The following is a 21,635-nucleotide window of genomic DNA, read 5'->3' as shown; positions in this document are numbered from 1 at the left end:
GAAAAACGTTTTCAACAAAAATTGTATGGTTTTGAGGGGAACATAAGATGGTGTCATTGGTTTGACCTTGGATGGCATCGTTAAGATGAGGTCAAGGACACCTTTAATTTCTTAAATGGAACCATCTATTTTTTATTGCATATTCTTATAGCTTATGTCGAGAGCTTTCCAAAACACTATAATAAAGTATTTTTTCATCAAGTACTTTTCGAGTTATAAGACTTGAAATAATTTCTTAATTTTACATAAACCATAAAATATCTAGTAAAATATTCATTTTTCGATTATCTTACCTTAATACTTTTATGTACAAAATAATGAGAGGAATCGATTGGTATAAAGAAAACACATAATTGTTTCGAAAAAAAAATGTAATTGTTAATTGCAAATTACATTTTTTTTTTCGAAACAATTTTGTGTTTTCTTTACACCAATTGATTCCTCTCATTATTTTGTACATAAAAGTATTAAGGTAAGATAATCGAAAAATGAATATTTTACTAGATATTTTATGGTTTATGTAAAATTAAGAAATTATTTCAAGCCTTATAACTCGAAAAGTACTTGATGAAAAAATACTTTATTATAGTGTTTTGGAAAGCTCTCGACATAAGCTATAAGAATATGCAATAAAAAATAGGTGGTTCCATTTAAGAAATTAAAGGTGTCCTTGACCTCACTTTAACGATGCCATCCAAGGTCAAACCAATGACACCATCTTATGTTCCCCTCAAAACCATACAATTTTTGTCGAAAACGTTTTTCTCTAAAATGCTTAGTTTTTGAAAGAAAAGGGGTGTACGGGTGGTCTAGGACACCCTGTATATGTACGTACAATTAATACGATCAAAAGTAACTATGAAGATTAGAATGTTGAATAATATGAGAACGTCTAAAATGTTTAAAAAAGTTGATAAAAACTATATATGATTTGACAGAATAATTTTTAAGTTATTATTGATAATAGTTAAAATAATTCGGCAGATAATAAATGTTTACAGCTTTTTATCATATTATAATTATCAAACTCAATAAAACATATTCGTAAATTACTATAAACATTGGTTGTGTTCCAAAATTCGCTGTCAGTGCTAAAAATCTATAGTACACGTGTGTGTGTGTGTGTGTGTATGTGTGTAATGTAAACTACAGATTTTTAGCACCGGCAATGAATTTTGAAACTTAGCCATTGTAACTGTACGTGATAGAGTAATATGAAAAAGAAATAGTAAAGGAATATATTAATATATAAATAAAAATGTCAAACTATATTTTTTCTTATATTGAAATTATAAAAAATTTTTTCTTATTTTCACAAATGAAATGTGTGTTTTAATAGAATATAAAACTGAAATAATTTTAGAAAATTGTCATTGTAAAAATGGAGTGTAAACAAAAAATTATTTTAATTTTGACATATTTCCAGAAATAGGAAATGAACCATATACCAATAATGAGATTAGTGAATTTCATGCTCTGAGTTTCAATCTTATTTTTTTTATTAGTCCAAGTCATTTGGTAAGCTAACGTATCAGCTATCGTTAAACGCATAGCGTTTCGTACATGTTTATGTGGGGTTATACCTCCTATTGTCCGAATCATTCTTTGCTGTAAAAAATATAAAATATGCTTGTGTTGCAATTTATTATTATTATCTTGGTAATATCGATAATTTTTAAATATGTTCTTTACTACTATATTTACTACTATTAAACTGGCATATTTATAAATAAAAATCACTAAAAGTTAGTAATCAGCATTTCCTTAGAAATTATTTTTATATTAGATTCTTCCATTTCAAATTTTAGTACGTTTTAGTAGTACCAAATTTTTCCAAAGCAATATTCTTATATTATGACATAAAATTCTAATTGATTTTTAAAATAGTACAAAAACAACAGCATTTAAAACAATAAAATTTTAATTTCAAACATTAGTTTTACTGTTAATACTTTTACCATACACTATTACTGTCGCTTGTACAAAATTAAAGAACGTTTTACACGTAAAATAACGAATTTGCAGAATTGTTAAAAACTGTTACGTTTGTATACATGTTTTCAAATATAAAAAAGTCCACATGAAAAAAAATTAGAAAAATTGTGAAGACAGAATTTTTTAAAATCTTTAAAAATAATCTTATATCTTTGTTTATAGAATATATGTAGAATATATAGAATATATGTAGAATATAGAATATGTTCTCTTCATTTCAAGATATTTGTTTTTTTTTTGGAAAACTACAATTTTTTTATATTTTTGTTTTAGATATTTTTATCATGTTGCATGTCTTGTAATTTAAAAAGATATTTACATTTAACTTTAATGTTTTTATTAATAAACAATACTTACATATTGCAATCGAGTAGTAGAATCTTCACAAAGTCTTTTATTAAATTCATATAATTTCTTAACATTGAAAATCGGCAAATCCAAATCAATATTTTCCTCTTGTAACTGGTATGGATTTGAATCTAAAAGTATTTGTCGTATTCCTATCACAGTACGCAAAATCGTTGTAATATCGTTCCGACAAACTCCTATTTAGAAACAATTGCAATATAAATAATGATATAAGTAATGATAAGTAATTTGTCTTTCGGTTTATAAGTAATGATCGAGTTCACAATTGTTAGGAAATAATTCTGCTATTTCTACTAGTAAATGTATGATTGCTAATATACATTAATTACATTTGCAAAAGTGATATTTAACATCCTTTAGGATATTATTCTAATAAGCAAGTATAATTGTATTTTCCGTTATCCTTATTATTTGATATGCATGCATTGTTTATTATAATCAATTTCGATTAGTTGACCAAAATTTGAAGATAGTTAATATTTAGGAAGTATTATTTTGTTTTCAAGATTTTTGTGAAAAATTTTCATTTTATTTGATCATTACATAATATAAATAAGATAATATAATCCATATGATGGAGAAAAACAGAAATTAATGTCGTGATAAAATGTTATGATATTTATTATCTAATTATTGTGGATCAATCATTTATTATTGAGAATAATAATAACAGTTTTTAAAATAGAATAACTGACACATCACAATAATAAAAATAAATTTAAAGAAAAATACTGTGAGATTATAAAAGAGAGTTATGACATTAATTTTTAGTTTTTGTTTTATCGAATATAAGTGGATTTTTACTTTATTGAAACTTACTGCAACATTCTTCATGATTATCTATTTTTTGCTTTTGGCCTGTATTTTCTGATGTCTGCATTTCATGATGACTGCCTGATTTTTGTTCCTTGTCTGTTCCCACACAGAAGAAAATATCTAATGGATATCTACTGGATATCTACATATCCATTTAATGTCCATATCCACTATGGATAACCAATAGATATCTAAAAGATGTCTAAAATGTTTATATCTCCTGAATAACCAATGATGATATCCATTGAATATCCATAAAATCCCTATATTCATATCTACTGAAAATCTATCAAAAATATCCACTGGACATCCATATAAAATCCACATATCCATATCTACTGAAAATCTACCAAAGATATCCATTGAACATCCATATATTGTCCACATATCCATGTCCACTGAACATCTACCAAGGATATCCATTAGACATCCATATAATGTCTACATATCCATGTCCACTGAAAATCTATCAAGGATATCCATTGGACATCCATATAAAATCCACATATCTACTGAAAATCTATCAAAGATATCCAATGGATATTCATATACTTCCACGAGCTTCACGCCTCGCCGCTAGGTGGCGAAAAGGAAAACGCCTAACCCGAAAGTGGGATCCATCTAAGACAGTATATAAGGCCGCAGCACAGGTCCCACGAGTCACGGCTTATCGGTCAAAGAGCGCAGAGTATTATAGCCGCATGTCCTCTAGCTTTTGCGAGGAGCTCCAGAGCTCCATATAATTAACCGCAGACGGTCAATTTTTTTTTAAATTCCGTTATATATGGTATCTATATATAGAACATTAAATCAATATCCATTCAAAAATAAATATCAATATATACGTAATAAATGTATCTATATGTAATAAATATCCACTGAATATTGTATAGATATTTACAGGATATTGGTTTACATATCCTGTAGATATTTATGGAACATTGAATAAATATCCACGCAGAAATCTGATGAATATCCGTATACATGCAATGGATATCTACAGAAATATCCACTAAATATTGTATGAATATCTAATGGATATTTATGTAGATATCCTATGGTTTTTTATGAGATCTCGAATGGCGGACATCTGGATACCTAAAACACGTCTAATAAATGTTTCCTATATATTCGTGGATATCCCTAATGCTCATTGAGAATATCTAATAGATATCTAATAGATATTATTTTCTGTGTGGGTTTCTGTATTTCGATCATTTAGCTGTTGTAATTTTTGGATATTATTTTCACTATTCCATGATTGATTATTGCCATTTTTTTTATTATGTAAGATTTCAACAGGTAATGGTATATCTGTTTAAAATAAGATTTAAGTAGATTAAAAATTTATTATAAAATAAAATATTATAGAAATAAAATATTATAGAAAGAAAAGAGTAAGCACAGCATATGTACAACGAAAGGTACAATTTTATATTTTACATATAAAAAACTCACTTGTTACAACAATATTTTTGATAGTTGGTTTTTCTGACGCTTTTGATTTTGATTAGTTTCCGTGATGCATGAAGAATCTGTAATAACAATATAAAATAAGGTATAACAAAAAATATTATTATTTTATAAATAATTTAAATAATTATTAATAAAACGAATATTCATTACATTTATTAGTTTTAATCTGAACAATTGATATATTCAATGATATAAAAAAATAAATAAGGCTGGTATAAGCAAATAGAATAAAATCAAGGTCAAGAAACAAGCAAAGTAAAGCTAAGGGATGATTAAATAATTTAATTAACATTATCTTTGATTTAAGAAGATTAAGTAAAGTCGAAATGTCTCATTATTTATTATATTATTGTATTATCACTGATATAAATTAAGTTATATGATGATTTTATAGTTTGCTCGATTTTTGACCTTGATTTTATTTTATTTGTTTGATATATTCAATTTACAATAAACGTGAATTTACATCGAAAATAGTTTCTTTTTCATAATTTGTTCTATGCAACTGGTAAAAAATTTATTAACTTAAAATATAAAATGTTATTATAAAAACTTTATACCTTCATGTGTAAGTAGTATATCAGCCTGTAATTCTAAAGAAATATCTTTTTGAATAAAGTGAGGAAGATCTTCAGAAAATAAAGGTTCGTCTTTCTCAAAAATTTGTTCCTTAGCGCAATCTAGTAATATACAAAAATTTTATATTATGAAATAGAAAACATTTAATTATTTCTAATATTTTTTATAAAATATACATCACTATTTTCATTCCATAATTCTTTAATCGATATATGACAAAATTCTCCTGCATTTAATAATTTGTAATTTGTTGGAGGTTTATTATTACCTGACGGAATTTATTTTAATCCATTATTATCACAAAATGTATTTAAATATAATAGTTTCAAAAAAAATTTATATAACACATACATGAATTTTCTGCTGTCTCATCTATTAGATTGTTATTTGTTGTTTGGTTCATTGAATGTTGACTACCCTTTTTCTCATTAGCTTTTGTCTTTCCTCTTCTTCTTCAGAAGAAGAATTGGAAGAGGAAGAAAGAAAACGATATGGTTTTTGAATTGCACATTTTTGTGTGAAACCTCAGTTTTTTTCTTTTTTGTCACTTCCGCAAGTATTTTTTCATCATTCGTTGAAATATCTAAAGTATTGTTTTCTACTTCTCTAGCTTCTTCGAAAGTATCTTTATATCAAATATAAAATAAATATTTAATTTCTATAAGTTATATATATTGGAAAGAAATATTTATCAATTACAATATTTTTCAATTACATACCGTAAGGTCCTAACAATTGGAATATCGAACCGTTATCCACTTTTCTTGAGGCTTCGTTCCTTTTTTACTTTCATTAGTAGCATTCTTATTTTTGGGTGGCCATTTGAAAACTTGAGACTTCAAGATAAGCCAAGAAGCCGGTATTGTAGCGCACCATTCATCCCAAAAAACAACAAAATACATGTCTGAAAATTAAATTTTATGTATTTTATTAGTTTTGTGTATAAATAATATTTAAATTATTAATTAGGTATAAATTACTTTAATTAGACTTATATTTATCTCAATTATTTATGTTTGTTTTCTAAATAACAATAAATAATATTCAAGGGCAACATACCGCAGTATAATTCCTAGGTTAATTGATCAAAATCGTCAAATCCAAAGATATCTTTTCCATCCTAATGTAAAATAAATAATTGTTAGCAAAATTTGTCACAAAATATTAAAACACGTTTATGAATAATATATATAATACTTATACGAACTGATTACAATGGGAAATATCATACAAAATAATGTTTACGAGCTCTGCGGTCAGTAAGGCCTGTTGTTCACCGAATGTTAAACAAGGATAAGCAATGAATCATGCGCATCATGCATGAAACGGAACGCAGCCTATGGGTGCGTTTGAGGAGACACTATTCGCGGCGCAAATTTCACGCTATTTATCGCTATCAGCTGTTTGCGGAGCTAGCTAGTAGCGCGCTATTAAACGCAATCATTAATGGTAGTTGGTAATTAATTATATACATTTTTTATTTTTGTAGATGACATGTCATCTTTTCAGGAGCAATAATACAAGGTTCAAATAGGTTACAGTCCTAAGGTCTATTCTTTTCAGCTGAACTTGTTGCACTGTTAATCTTTCCTCCTTTTCTCTCCAACGTAGAGAAAAAAGGATGTAGTTGTAATGAAAACATTACTGATATATTTCATATTAATGTTTAATATTAATGAAAAAATTATAAATGATATAAAATCATAAAATATATTTGACATGATATTCACTAAATTTATAAAAAACAAAAATATAAAGTATTCAAGTAAGGCAATAAAATATTTATATTAATATAATTATATACATTATAATAATATATTATATAATGAATATTAGAAAATATTTTTTTCTATTTTTGATACGTATGTAAGTATTCATACATGTTATATTTTTTATACTGCTGTATGTATAAGAGGTAAAAAACAATATGATTTTCCATATGGAACACATACAGCTTTTGTACAAACATCATCAGAATTAAAAATTTGTATATTTGACCATGTATTTCCTACAACAATGTTAAACTGTAATGAACTTATAGGATAATGATCAAGCTCAACTGGATTTAATAAAGTTTTTCCTTTTAAAATTATGTTGTTATTATAAATACAAATATTTGTTATGGACAGAATATTATTATTTTTTAAATAACAAAATCTATTATTAATTTTCTTGACTGAAAGTGTGAAGTTTTTATAAACAATATTGTCGAATGAATCTATTCTTGTTTCCGCAGACTTTTTGGCATTAAAATTTTTTACTTGTGATTTTAAAATTGTGTCTATTTTTTTACAAAAATTGCAATTAGCTCGTTCAACAATTCTATTAAACAATTGTTGTAATGGTTTATTACCTTTTTTTAATTGTTTCTTTATACTAAATAAGAAACTTTCAAAAGGAAAACTGTTGAAAGAATCTAAATTGCCAAATTTTGCAACATCATTAGATAAATGGATTAAATTGTGAATATTATAAATCATAAATTCTTCTCCATACAGATGTTGACATGTTTTTACAAAATAAATTAATAATCTTTAGCATATTCATTATTGATAATACAATCTGTTTCATGGCATAAAATTCTAATTGCACAATGCAATGCGTTAAAATGTATCATATATTTATCAGATAAATAATTTTGTAATATAACAGGACCTATATATAATAAAAATAGTCGTAACTCAGTAGCTTTCCACCGATCAATTTCATCTAAGCTGCGGGTTTTTCGTGCAAATTCTGCTGGAATCCATTTTGAAATACGTTTTAAACTTGCAGATATTTTTTTTATCATATTTGCACTAAACTTAACAGGCTTAAACTGTCCTTTAACAAAAAGTTGTAACATTTTTTTTACGACACTAAGGCAAACAAGATGCATATAATCGAGGGGAAATTGACTGATCATTCCTAAGTTTACTTGTTCAAAAATAGATGTTCCATTGTGATGATCTTCATTTTTTCTTTCAATGAAGTTTTCATCAGTTCTTAATTCTGCATTGAGATCAAGAAATATCATTCTATAAGAGATGTATTAGCCTCTAAGAGGTGTATTTACCTCGTTGTATGCATTTTGAACAGCCAAAGTAACCATTAAATCCTTTTGTACATGTTACAAAAGATCGAGCTGGTGTATCACAAATGATCGCCCTAATTGTTACTTTAAATTGTAAATTTCCATCAAACTGGAAACCCTCATCATGTAATGTTTTATATTCTTTAATAAAATCTTGAAGAAATATATTAGGACATTCTGGCTTATTATATCCATGATAAGCACCAATAATAAATGGTTCAGCAATTACTGGATAAATTTGACTTAATATTGGATATAATTGATTTTTAGAACTTTTCGCCAATGATAATCCATCTATATTAATATTTATTTGAATATCATGAGATACTTTATTTATATCCAAAGCTCTCAAATGATCAATTAGGGCGTTCTTTAAACCGTAATGGAAATATTGACCTGGCGATACATCACGTGACATAACATTTTTGGTGTATGCAAAAGTGTACGTGAATCCAATGGAAGATTTTGTAACTCGCTAATATTTTCAACATTTTTTAAAACTTTTAATAAAGCTCCTGTTGCCTTGTGACTGATGTTAAATCGACATACCCATTGCATTAATTCTTTTTTAAAATTTAATTCTGTTTTTTTGTATTAATTACCTTGTATGAACATAGTTCAGTGTCCATTTCATTACTTAATACTTCACGTACATGACATTCATTTTTATGATCACAAACTTTCAATAACCGAATAATTGTCTTGTAATACATTTTCTTGTAGTGGATACACATTATCATTAATATTTTCTTGATTTGAACTGTACGTTGGATTGCAGATTTTACGAACAAGTCTCCGATTCCTTTGACTTTTAGATAAATTTCTAAACGCTTTTCGTTCAGACATCTGAAATATATTAATCTAAAAGTATCTATAGGTGTATTATTTTCATTCATTATAACCTAATAGAGGATTAATTATTAATTTATTCTAAGATTAATATAGTATATCAGTTAATGTTTTACTTACTGCGAAACGTACCGTTGTTCTGTATTTTTTATTATATTGTACTAGCACTTATTAAAAGCATTAAATGTCTATTCACTTCTAAGCACTACATTTCTATTATTGTATTGTACTACCAATAAAAATGTATTTTTATTAGCACTAGTACACACAATTTTTTAGGTTAAGCCCGCCTCTTGAATATGTTATTTTTATGATATCTTCTTAAACATTAAATGGATCTCTTATTAAAGATATCATAACTTTGTCTGGTTTCTGAGCTGTCCATATAATAGCGCATGTGCATTTGAAGGCTCAGGAACCATACAACATAATGATATCTTTTATGAGAGATCAAACTGATATCATTTAGCATGATATCAAAAAGATAACAATTTCAAGAAATCTCTCAAATGAGATATCTTAAAGAGTTCTCTTAGTAGATGCCTTTGGTAAATGATGATTATGAGATACCATCTGGATATCATTTTCAAGATAATTAAATGTTTTCCTCAGGAAGTTCTCCTAAAGTTTCATTCTGACAAGCGTGTTATCTGGGTACTCAAGCACTTTCACTTAAAGAATTCTCACTCAATGTCCTTTATAAAAACTGAAATTGGAAATCTGACAAATATATGTTTAACATTACAAATATGTTAATGAGATGAAAAGATAGATGAGATAAAAATACGCGAGATTAGGATATATATCATATGTGCAGTAAATAATATAGAAAACGCTTTCATATATAAGATTGGCAAAAAAGTACAGTGATTATTATGTAACGTACGGTTTTTCGTATACCGCGGAATCTCTATTTGCGGATAGCCGTCGGATCCAGGTGGCGGTGATAAAATAACGGATTATGTGTATGTGTGTAAGAAATGTATTTATTGTAGCTCTGCGTTGTGATGTACAAGTGTAAGTGTGCGTGTGCATGTATATGCGTATGTGAATATATGTAATTACAATGTAGGTGTGTGTGCGTGTGTGTGTATGTGTAAGCGCGTATGGTAATCGATAGGTTCGACAAACGCGGGCCGAGGATCTACGGAATCCCGGCGCGAAGTAATCCCCATGGTTTATAATTGGCGGAAGTTGCGCTTTATCAATGCGTCCGCGTTATGTAATTCGGCCGTATACGTGTCACGGATCTTGCGAATAGTAGTTCGCACAATTTGCGGCGCGGAATAACGCAATTTACAATGCGTGCAAGATGCGATTGCACGATTCCCGGTACGGCGCGCTCGCGTTTTTGCCCGCGTTTCTTGCCCGGTGTTTACGTCTCAGCTGTTGGGAGATTTAAAGTCCGGTAGTGCGGTTATTTAAACGTGTCTATTTCCCCGCTGGATGTAGGGTTTACGGAAGGCGTCGCGACGCTAGCAAGCGTCGGAGGCGGCTTAAGTTTCACCTCGTGATAGGCGCGACGCCTAATATTCGGATGTCGGTTTGGAGGCGATTTCTAAGGCGCCGATATCGATCGGTAGAAGCAGCGTTCACATTACCTTCTGGCCTTTTAATTTCGCAAGGATTTCTCGATCTTCGCTTTGCTTGCCTTCTGACTAGCTCTGCGTCTCAAGAAGGATCGGAAGGATCTGACTTTCTGTGCCGCCGAGAGCCCGTTTTATACTCGGTTAATTACCCGCGCCGGCGTATTCGGTAATTACTCCCTCTGGGCGGCGGTAAAAATATCGAAGCGGTTCGGGGTGCCGAGCGCGGGTTCTCAACTGCCAGTGTCGGCTCCCGACGGCAGTGTCGCGATAATCGATCTCTCGATTCCTACCCGGATGTTATCTATTTATTAAAAATGGGCGCATCGCGTTTCTGTCTATGCCCGACCGATGTTCGTCGGGAGGCAGCTTCCGACCGGTGTTCGCCGGGAACGATGCATTGCGGGGTGCATCGTTACAATTATATTCAAATTATTTATCGACAATGATTATTAAAGTTATTTATCGACAGTAATTATATGCCATCAACTGGTATTTGAGTTGTAAAACATATTGAAGAAATAAGACATGATCGGAAATTAAAAATATAATTTTAATAAGAGACACAAATGGGAAAACGCATCTGAGGGTCGATTATGTATCGCGAAACCTAGTGAAAATAATAAAAGTGAGCTTTCACTTGATTGGGTAACTTTCATCATAGTGAAAATGCGAAATATTTCACATGAGATTATTCAACAAGAAATTTTGTGTCGAATTGTATCTGTTGTCGATGTTTCTAATGCCTGTGTTTCAATATTTACTGATAAAAACGAAAATCTTTATAGTATACGTAACCTAAACTATAGACTTTCAATAGGCAGAACCGGCAGAAATTAAAATGGAGGTTATTCTTATGTTACTAAAGGAAAACAACAAGGGCAATAGGAGACAGCAAAATAATCTTAATTTAATAAGGAGAACATTAAGAGATACGCAAGATCCGTTTGATATCCCAGATAATACATTTGTTAAATTATACAAGTATAAATTAGTGATAATTTGTCACAAATTTAAATTATAAAACACATAATATATTATTATTACGTATATTATTAATTTATGTATAAATGAGATAATTTATTTATATCTTTTTTATAATATTTTATTATTATAATATAAACGTATATTTTATATGTTCAAATATTTGTACATTTCAGATTATCTAAAGCCGCAATTTTACAACTCCTCCAGAAGATTTAATACAATTTCATGCCAATTAAAATAAGAAGGACAGCAATTTCTCAACAATTATTTGTTACTTATATACATTACAAATAATTAGCTTTTAATATTTCTAACAAAATTATCTTATTTCATCTATGTTTCTAATTTTTATAATTTTAGATATTTACAACTTCATTTTTTGTCATCTGGATCATATCAACGAAAAGTTGGACAAGATTTTTTATCTTGTATGTCTCAGACTTCTGTCTCTATTTCCATCCATAATACAATAAATGCATTGAATAGGCTTATGAGACAGTGAATTCAGTTTCCAGTTCTAGAAAGAAAAAAACAACAGATTAAAAAAGAGTAATACAAATATATAAATTAAATATTAGTATTAGTGATTATTTTTATATTAGATTAATGATTAATGATTATTATATTAGATTTTTTGAGGAAACTGGATTTCCAGGAGTGATTGGATCTATTGATGGAACTCACATTGCCATCTTTCCACCACAGACAGAACGAGAACATTTATTCATTAACAGAAAATTGTACCATTCCTTAAATGTGATAATTGTATGTATAAAAATAGTACAATATATACAGGATGATTCAAAATAACTCTATTGTCCTTGAAATGACACATTCTTGAGTCAACTCTTAGACGATTTTTCCTTTGGCAAAATTTCGTCCAACGCTTAGTTTTTGAATTATTAAAAGAAGTAATTAACTTATGACGGGTCGGATACAAGAGGCAGACAAGGGTGGCGCGATTCACCGTCAGACGCGGGTGCTTATGCGGGACGCCTGCTGCGATCACTTGATCGCTACAGACATACACACACATGCGAATACATACATTCTCATTCTCTCTCTCTCTCTGCCTCTCTCTCTCCCTCCCTCACTCTCTTTCTCTCTCTCTCTTTTGCTTACTCACTTTAAGTCATTATTATTCTTACTTAAATTATTATTTACTTTTTATTATTATACATTTTTGTTTTAATTATTATTTTTTTAAATTGTATTGTTTTTTTTTACGAGGGAAAATGCATTTTATGCATATTCACCGGACGGTCCGGGGACTCGAGTACCAAGTCGAATTATCAACTCGGTACTCCCTACCCACTAAAAACCCCTCTCTTTCGCGAATTTTCTCTAACACTGTTTATTTGACATCCCGAAATCTGTTTTCACACAACACCAAAGAATAATTATTATTACCTTGTTCGATGTATTGCTGTAATTTCTTGAGAAATAAATTTTCCGATAGATCGTACTTTCACTCAAATTGAACGTAGATATCACGTTTTAAAGGACAAAGATACACACTAAATAATTAATCGAAAGTTCTTTTTTCTTTTTTAATTTGTATTCTTTTATAAACTTCAACATAATCACATTCATTTACTCACTCGATAAGACGAGAAATTTACCAATGGCTATCACTAATCACTATCAATCACTGTCGAATAATCACTGTTGGCAACTAAAAACCACTCGATTAAAGAAAGACGCGCACATACGTTATTACACGACGCGACGACGCGACAATGCGACGATATTTACCCGACGACAGCAAACAGTTTTTGGTTATGGTAGGTTATGGTAGGTTAAGGTACTAACAGCGCTGTCGAACGTGAACATGTGTTTGATTGAAGACGCGACAATTTAGCGTATAATATTATTATCATATGATATTTATACATCGTATGATATTTGTTTTAAAATTAATTAAAATAAATAAATGTTTAATACTTTCACTATTAATATTAAATATTATTTATTATTAATACTAAATATTATTATTAATAAATATTCTTAAATATTATTATTAATATTAAATATTTATTTATTATTAAATATTATTATTAATATTAAATATATTTATTTATTATTATTACATATTTATTAAACTATTATCTGATTGAAAATCGATAATCAATAATAATATGAAAATAATATGAAAAAATATCATTAAATTCTGGCGTTTCAATCTCTCTTGGTTTTTTCTTATGATTTTAAAAACGAAAGAAAATGTTCCAAATATTCAAAAATATTGGTCGCTCTGAAAAGAGCGGATTGTTTCTGATCGCCCTAAAAAGGGCGGATTAATTTAGAAATTATAGTAGCTGCTCGAAATGGCCCCCATCCATCTTAACGCAAGCTCTCATGCGTTTCAATAAATTTTCTTGGACATTCTCCATTACGTCTTCTTCGATAGACCATATGGCATATCGCAATCTTGTTTCTAAATCTTCAATGTCTTCAGGGAGCGTTTTATAAATTTTTTCTTTGCAATATTCCCAAACAAAAAAATCCAATGGATTGAGATCCGGAGATCTTGCAGGCCAACGTATCGGACCATATCGGCCCATCCAGCGTCCAGGAAACTCGTTGTTTAAAAAATTCGTCAGAATTCTGGCATTGTGAGGTCCAGCACTGTCTTGTTGAAATATAATTTTGTTTCTTTCCAATAATGGTACTTCTTCTAGGAAATCTGGTAGATTATTTTTTAGTATGTCTATGATGTATGTTGCGCTGGTCAAATATCCGGAAGAACAACTGGGCCTAGTATTTCAGCTCCCATGATTCCAGCTCAGATATTGAGCTTCCAACGAGTCTGGAAATTCCTGACTCGTGTAACTCTAGGATTTTCATCGCTCCACAAATGCATGTTATGCGAATTAAATAATCCTTCTCGTGTAAATAGCGACTCATCGCTAAATATTATACGAGAAGGGAATCTGGGATCTCTATCCACGCTCCTCAGAAAATTTTCGCAAAATACTCATCTCAGAGGATAATCTTCTGGTCGTAAGTGTTGCACGCGGGTATAATGAAATGCGTGCAATTTTTCTTCTCGCAATATCCTCTGTATTGTCGAATACGATAAGTTATGCTCTCGAGCAATACTCCGAATACTTGTTTCAGGTTCCTGCTCGAGAGCCCGAATAACTGTTTCCGTATTCCGCAAATTTCTTGTGTTACGATTTCATCCAACGTCATGTTTGTTCGGGAGAACGTTGCCCGTTTCGTACAATCTTTGAGCTGCTCCAAGTATGATAGCAGCCGTTGGATGTCTTGGCCGATTTGGGTATAATTCGGCGTATCGTCTTGTAGCGACGTAATGTTCCCCATGGCATTCACCGAGTGCCATTAGCATGTCGTAATATTCTTCATTTTTGTATCTTGCCATGTTGTCTTGACGCTTCTAATGATCGAAGGGTTATTGATTGCAGCATCGATTGCCTTATCTTATTTATACGATCCTCGCGGGGGGTCCATGCCCTCTCCGCGCCTCCCGCGACGAATCCGCAACACGCGAGTCGCGACTCGCTCTATAATGTATAAAGATAATGAACATGCAATACATGTATGTTTATCAAAAATATCATCTTTATAATATTTAAAGAGTGCTTACAATTTTTGTTTGTGCTCCGAATTATATCTCAAACGTCCTCGTCCAAAATCTGGATACTTCGACATAAAGGATAACATTATTTCTTTTTGTTTCTCCGTTACATTCATTATTATTATTATCACTGCCGTCTATTACTAATATAATATAATCGAAAAATTAAAAAGAAAATGGCATAAGAGCCAACGCGCGGTAGTTGGAGCGCAGAGAAGCAACAACATTTCTTTCTTTTTTCAATATTAGTTTATTAAAAAATACATTATAATAACAAGAAGCGAACGTTTCGGATCATCTTTTGATCCTTCTTCAGCGCGATGTTAACAATATATATTACAGATAGTGACGCGTTACATTAAACGAATTTGTTCTCGACGCGTAGGTGACGCTAAATTGCATCCCGCGGAAGTCTAGTAAGCGCTCTACTTTCAACAGTCAATATAATCGATAATAAATTAATTAATCCTCATAGAGCATTAATAAATATACAGCAATACATACTGACTTTTGTCTGAGGTTCGTTATTGAACAAAAAAATGCTATAGAAGAAACTTATATGTATAAAACTATCTAGAAAATAATTCATGTTTCGCGAGTAATGTTCCCGTGAGCATAGGGATGTCGCTTTTTCACTTTGTCCATAGCCAATCGCACGTATTTTTTCATGTGAGATGAAAGTGCGAAAAGTGAGAATATTCGACAAAATTACACAATCGACCCCCTGAATGTGTATGAACGCATTTGGACACGTCTGGACACGTTCGCTCCACGTCGTGTTACAACAGATCAATATACATATTGTAGTATTAGATAAATCACTATATTGTGAAACACATATACAAAATAACAAAGTGTTTTTCTACATTGTCTACTGCAAGCACAATAAATATCCTAATTTTGCGTCACTGACTCTGTGATAAAATTTATGACATATATAAAGTTCAGTCTACAATGAGTTGTTAGTCATTAAGGTAGCTCCCTCGCGAAAAACTACGAAGCGAAATATGTTTATACTCATAGATTTCATGCCTCTGAATCCAATGGTGACCTTATTTTTGCCCCAAGCCGGACAAAATCTCGAGAAAATCAAACTCAAACTTTGAATTTTTTACATGGGCTCTTATGGAAGAGTGGTCCACAATCATTTGCTCATGCTCTTTACAAAGAAAATTTAATTAACTCAGCAACTACACTATGACTTACTTGTAGAAAAAATCTTCTTCTTTCTAATTCCGCTTTGCAAAATAAAGGTAGCCGGCCATTTTTTCGAGATATTTGTCAAAAAAGAAAGTAAACATTGGTTTCACGGTTATGAGAGGAAGTCTGTCGGGCCTCCATGTTCTTGTACTCAAGCACGCGAATTTTGAAAAACGAATCGTACCAATTATGATAAATGGAAGGGTTACAAATGAATGAACAAATAAAAGCAAGATTTTTTTTATTCTAAATAAATATTTTACTTTTTAAAATTGATTTTAACAAATACTTTGAACACATCTGGAGATTTTTTTGGCATATTCTAATAAATAAATAAAAGCACTTAACTAAACATCACATAAAGTTTTAATTTTATCATGTATTATATTAATTATATTTATTTCAGACGTCACTCGGACTTTACGATTGACACTTGTTGATAATAATACTTTTATCCCATTAGTAAAGTCTTTTTTATAGGTGTCAAAAAGAACTTTTTGATTTATGCCTTCTCTTGCCATTTTCATAATAATTCTAGGTTTAATAATATTGTTTAAAAATTGTAATGATGCTTTATTTGTTTGTATATTAATTTTTTTTATTTTTTCGCATTCAATTTTTCTAAGGCTTATGCATTCTTTTTTTATTTCATCATCTGAAATACCTAAAATATCCACTAATTTTTTAAGAATCAAAATATCTTGTAAAGCATCGTGGAGGGATTGTATATTTTCTTTTGGTAAGTACTTTTTTACTAAATTTTCCTCGGAGTATGACATTTCGACGTCTTTTGGTTTCGGAATTTTTTTTTTATCAATCTTAGCGTGTCCGTGTATCCATACACTAAATCTCTAAATTTTTCATAGAGCCCTAATTGATTTGCGAGACTTGTAATTCTTACTGCATCGAAACTATAATAAAAGATGAATTATAATTAAATGAAATAGCATAGCCGCAATTTAGAGTTATTAAATTACCTTATAACATTGTGACCGACTAATATTATGTTACACGGCTCATCAACGGAGTGAAGATTTTTTACATTTTCTAAATAGTTTAAAAATTCGCTAAAAGCTGCCTCTTTCGATGTAGTATCTAATTTATTTCCTCGCAGGAAGAGCTCTCCTTTTTTTACCGTCAACCCAGTTTTTTCGGCAGCTTTAGCTTTCATTGGCACTGTCGGAACCGAGTAAACATTAAAAGTAGATAGACCGTCGAAAGCTGCAATCTTAAATAAAAAATATTATTTGAGAAAATTTTAACATTAGATTAAGTTTATGAATATTAATTTATTGTAGATGCAATTTATATATGTATATATACTTGAACTATTTGGTCAGAAGCACTAAGACCAGTAGTTTCAATGTCGAAAAAAACTATTTTAAAATTTTTGACTTCATTTTCTGACGGACTACTTGAAGAAGGCTCAACTCTGTCGATCGGTATATCGAATACTCCACTAAGACCAATATTACTTTCGTAACTTACTCCTTCATTGCGTCGAACATTGCTTTTTGATGACTTTTTGTTTTTCAATAATTTCCGTTTTACTTTACCGTCTCGACTGCTTGTGAATAATCTTTTCTTCTTAACTTTATTTTCTTTGATTTTTCTAAATTTTAAACCTGCGTGCGTTGGACTGACACCTACTTTTTTAAAAACCTCGTCAATATAAGTGTGCCCCGAATTTTTTTGACACACTGCTGCAGCTACGCGATAATTTAAAGATTCTGATCCTGAATAGTGCTTGGATTTCGGACATTTATTTGCCACAATATTATTGAAATTTTCATTAATTTGGGTTGAAGCAGCAGGCGCCAGTTTGTCTACATTATTAATGTAGCGTCCCATCAACTCTTCTAAAGAAGTTCTAAGAGATTGGCCTTCGAGTGGTTTTTTACCTGGGAGTCTTTTATATTCATAATTTTCTTTTTCTTCGTGGAATTTGCAGTACGCATGGTCACCAAAAGCGTGAGGAATAATTGATTTTAAAGATTCGGCGAGATCTTGGGGCCGATTTTTATTTTCTGCTATGGCGTTGCTTAGAGTATTTGTGAAATACTCTATCATTGGTTTCGGTAAAGACATTCCATACATCGAATTTGAAAACGCCTTGACAGAATGATTTTTATCAGACCACAACTCAATGCTGTGGGCTGATACTGCTCTCAAGCTGGCAATAGTAGCCGAATCGTTGTCCATGATAAGCCTTGCTCCGAAAACATGATGTTTTGCAAACAATGGATTTTCCGTAAATAGCTCAACAGCTATATCAGCTTCCATGCCTTTGGAAGATCCATCGTAATTTTGTTTACAGTTATGATCATTTTTCTTGTGTCCCATATCACAACGACGACAACTTTTGGATCGAATCGCATACGAGACAATTTTTTTTTAATAGTGCCCTATTAAAACACCATGACCCGATTGACTGTTGTAAGATCTTCCAGTGCCCCTTTTTTGCCATCCTACATCGTAAGCGAACGACAATCCGTCTTTACCTTGTCCTGTTCTCCACATACAAAAATAATAATCGAAAGATAAAGGTGTGAGGTGCAACGAAATTAAGAAAAAAAGGAAAAAAGGGAAATAAATATTTAAAAAATTTATAATGTACGTATAAATTTATTACATAATAATTAGCATTTGAGATGTTATTTATAACAAGTAGAATGTTCTCTTTACTCCTTTGTATAATATAAAAAATATTGAATGTAAAATCATGTAAAAAAAAATCAGTACTCTATGTTTCATACGCATACAAAATTTTTGTCGATACTTCATAATCATTTTTAAAAAAAGTTCATCATTTATAATTTGTTTATCTACAATTTGTGTATTTACAATTAACTTACTCATCAACAACTACATCATTCGCCTCCTTTGTTAAATTTTTCTCTTTCTCTAAATATTCACTGCAACTTTCTATAGCAACTTTTTCTACCTGATTTCCAACCATCCTTTCATATCTTTTCATTAAATTAGATGAGACTGGTGAAATGTTGAGAGCCGATAGCAGTAAATTAAACTGCGTCTCTCCGATACCTGAGTCTATCATACCTAAAAAATAAAAATTAGTTGAAGACTCAATGAAAATATTGTAAGATAAAAAATCATATAAATGAGTTACCCATGGCAGCTTTTGCATTTATTGTTGCATACTGATTCTTGTCTCCAAATACTGAATTAGTATGTACTCTTTTGAGAAAAGGACACCTACAGCATTTGACAGTGTATTGATTGCTTAGTCCACGTTGCTCTTTTTCAATTGCAAAATCCAATGAGAGAGGAATATTGCAGTTGCTGCACCACATTTGTTTAGAAAATAAAGAAGTTTCAATCACTTCTCTTCTTGCAGTACCAGAGCTGGCATCAGATGAGACTTGAACGTTATCCTGAAAGTAATTGAGACTTAATACCAAATACACAATTTACAATTATACTTGACAATTTTTTTAATTGTTTTAGAATATGTAAACAAACCTCGCATAACCTCTTTAAAGCTTTTTTTTTCTCATTCCCCAAATATACTTTTCTTCTCATAAATTGGCCTTTCCTTCGATCTCTGGAAATCCTTATTGCATGTAGCGTTGATTTTTTTTGCGATTTTGGAGAGTGTTCATTCATCTTTCGTTTTCACAAATTGCACTAATGGATCGTTTTGAAGCACTGGCATACAGTCGCGTGTTTACGACGACGACACTGATATACAGGCAATATAGGTATACACACTAACTGTGTTACCGACACTGACGAAGTCAAAATAGTTCTCGTGTAGTCATTTGATTAGAGCAGTAGGCGAGGGAGCTACCTTAAGAGGATGTCGTATCTTCCTACCTTACCGATCAAAACAATTGTTTAGTTATACACAAAAATTATTATGTTGGTTGCACAGAATGAAAAATGCTTCTCCATGATTAAAGTACATACAATAACGAAGCGGGAACGTGTTCAATTTTCAGATAAAAACGAAAAAAAAAATTACAGTTTTAAATTATCGACTGCTAGCGTCAAGTCATAAATATATTTGTTTAATATAAAAGTTTTGCAATTTGCACGTACAAAATAAGATACGTTCCCACTTGGAAATGCATGAAAGAATATATGTAAACTTTTAGAAATGAATTTTAATTCTTAGTAAAAAAGATTTTTGTGTAAAACACTTTTATGCATATGTATCATACGAAATCGAGGATAAATCGATAAAAAAGAACAGTAGATTAGTACACGAACAGATTGACTGGTGTCGCGATAGTAAGAGCTATAATCTGTTTCTGTGACAAGGAAAAACAATGGTACTATCCTTGTCTGTTTCATGCGTGGAGAGTAATATACATCCACACTCTAATATTATTACATTTTCTCGTATCTTCTTCCTCTTACAATACGCTCATTCGGTCTCTTTCTAATCGCTCGCTATATCGCCCCGTTGCTTTCTCACAAACTTATTAGTTTTTTCAATCATTTTTTCACGCAAAGAAATAAATGAAAATATTTCAAATATGAGCTTGTGTGAAACAGCAACGGAGTGATATATTACAATAAGCAAAGCATTAGAAAAAAACAGAATTAGCGTACGTTAGCAATTGTAAGAGAAAGAAGATTCAATACTATATATATTGTTGCGTCCGCGGAACGATATCTATCGAACGCGCGCGACACAAAGATCGACACTCGCGTACTCGCTCGCGCACACGCTTGCGCACTCGTAAATAATAACACTGTTCTTTGTAACACCGAAACTTTAATAGGCAACACAGAAACACAAGCAATAACTCGGAACGATAATACAACGGCTCGTAAATAGAAACACGTCCGCTCAGCTTAACAGCTGGCACCAGACTCCACTGTCATTCGTCTTATCAATATTCTTCTTGACAACGAGATCTTCCTTGCTTTCCAAAGCTGACTCGACCGCAAATTGAACCAGGGACGTAACACGGACGTAACACTTGCCCTCCTCTTCGAAAGATTGTCGTCCCGACAATCACGAAATGGCAAGTTTCTCCAGGAATCTGGTCGAATTAAAGTTCCCGATGTGTCTCCATGTTCTCCCTGAACTGCTGTTCAGGTTACCGAACTGCACATCCTCTAGGGCCCAAAC

The 21,635-nt window shown here is 30.9% G+C and overlaps 3 protein-coding genes and 2 long non-coding RNA genes across 6 annotated transcripts; 1 reads left to right on the top strand and 4 right to left on the bottom strand.

Moving 5' to 3' along the window:
- Nucleotides 1-1,332: 1,332 nt before the first annotated feature.
- On the bottom strand, nt 1,333-3,354 carry LOC145963662 (uncharacterized). Its single transcript, XM_083085794.1, has 4 exons — nt 3,184-3,354; nt 2,353-2,540; nt 1,442-1,608; nt 1,333-1,348 (listed from the first exon to the last, which is right to left on the bottom strand). Exons 1-4 carry the CDS (start codon nt 3,242-3,244, stop codon nt 1,333-1,335), a joined length of 432 nt encoding a protein of 143 aa, XP_082941920.1. The 5' UTR covers nt 3,245-3,354.
- A 2,641-nt stretch (nt 3,355-5,995) lies between these two features.
- LOC145964470 (uncharacterized) lies at nt 5,996-6,514 on the bottom strand. The gene is made up of 3 exons (XR_014436467.1): nt 6,443-6,514; nt 6,295-6,355; nt 5,996-6,139 (listed from the first exon to the last, which is right to left on the bottom strand). It is a non-coding gene; the product is annotated as an uncharacterized LOC145964470 (long non-coding RNA).
- Nucleotides 6,515-11,270: 4,756 nt separating this feature from the next.
- On the top strand, nt 11,271-11,989 carry LOC145964026 (uncharacterized). The gene is made up of 3 exons (XR_014436329.1): nt 11,271-11,371; nt 11,564-11,727; nt 11,904-11,989. It is a non-coding gene; the product is annotated as an uncharacterized LOC145964026 (long non-coding RNA).
- A 5,026-nt stretch (nt 11,990-17,015) lies between these two features.
- LOC145963658 (uncharacterized) lies at nt 17,016-18,874 on the bottom strand. The gene is made up of 3 exons (XM_083085791.1): nt 17,855-18,874; nt 17,509-17,759; nt 17,016-17,442 (listed from the first exon to the last, which is right to left on the bottom strand). The coding sequence occupies exons 1-3, from the start codon at nt 18,872-18,874 to the stop codon at nt 17,286-17,288; spliced, it is 1,428 nt and encodes a 475-aa protein (XP_082941917.1). The 3' UTR covers nt 17,016-17,285.
- A 45-nt stretch (nt 18,875-18,919) lies between these two features.
- LOC145964280 (uncharacterized) lies at nt 18,920-20,264 on the bottom strand. 2 transcript variants are annotated; one of them, XM_083086862.1, is made up of 4 exons: nt 20,015-20,264; nt 19,662-19,926; nt 19,387-19,591; nt 18,920-19,043 (listed from the first exon to the last, which is right to left on the bottom strand). In XM_083086862.1, exons 1-4 carry the CDS (start codon nt 20,156-20,158, stop codon nt 18,926-18,928), a joined length of 732 nt encoding a protein of 243 aa, XP_082942988.1. In that variant the 5' UTR covers nt 20,159-20,264; the 3' UTR covers nt 18,920-18,925. The 2 variants fall into 2 exon arrangements, with proteins under 2 accessions (XP_082942988.1, XP_082942989.1); XM_083086863.1 differs by having other exon boundaries at nt 18,931-19,038; nt 20,015-20,262.
- Nucleotides 20,265-21,635: the final 1,371 nt, after the last annotated feature.

This window comes from Camponotus vicinus, unplaced genomic scaffold (genome assembly GCF_025532165.1).
Source record: "Camponotus vicinus isolate PSW18456_S1 unplaced genomic scaffold, iyCamVici1.0 SCAF_13, whole genome shotgun sequence".
NCBI classification, from domain to species: Eukaryota; Metazoa; Arthropoda; class Insecta; order Hymenoptera; family Formicidae; genus Camponotus; species Camponotus vicinus.
Note: the sequence above shows the minus strand (reverse complement) of the source record. Positions and strands in the feature narration are given on the sequence as shown.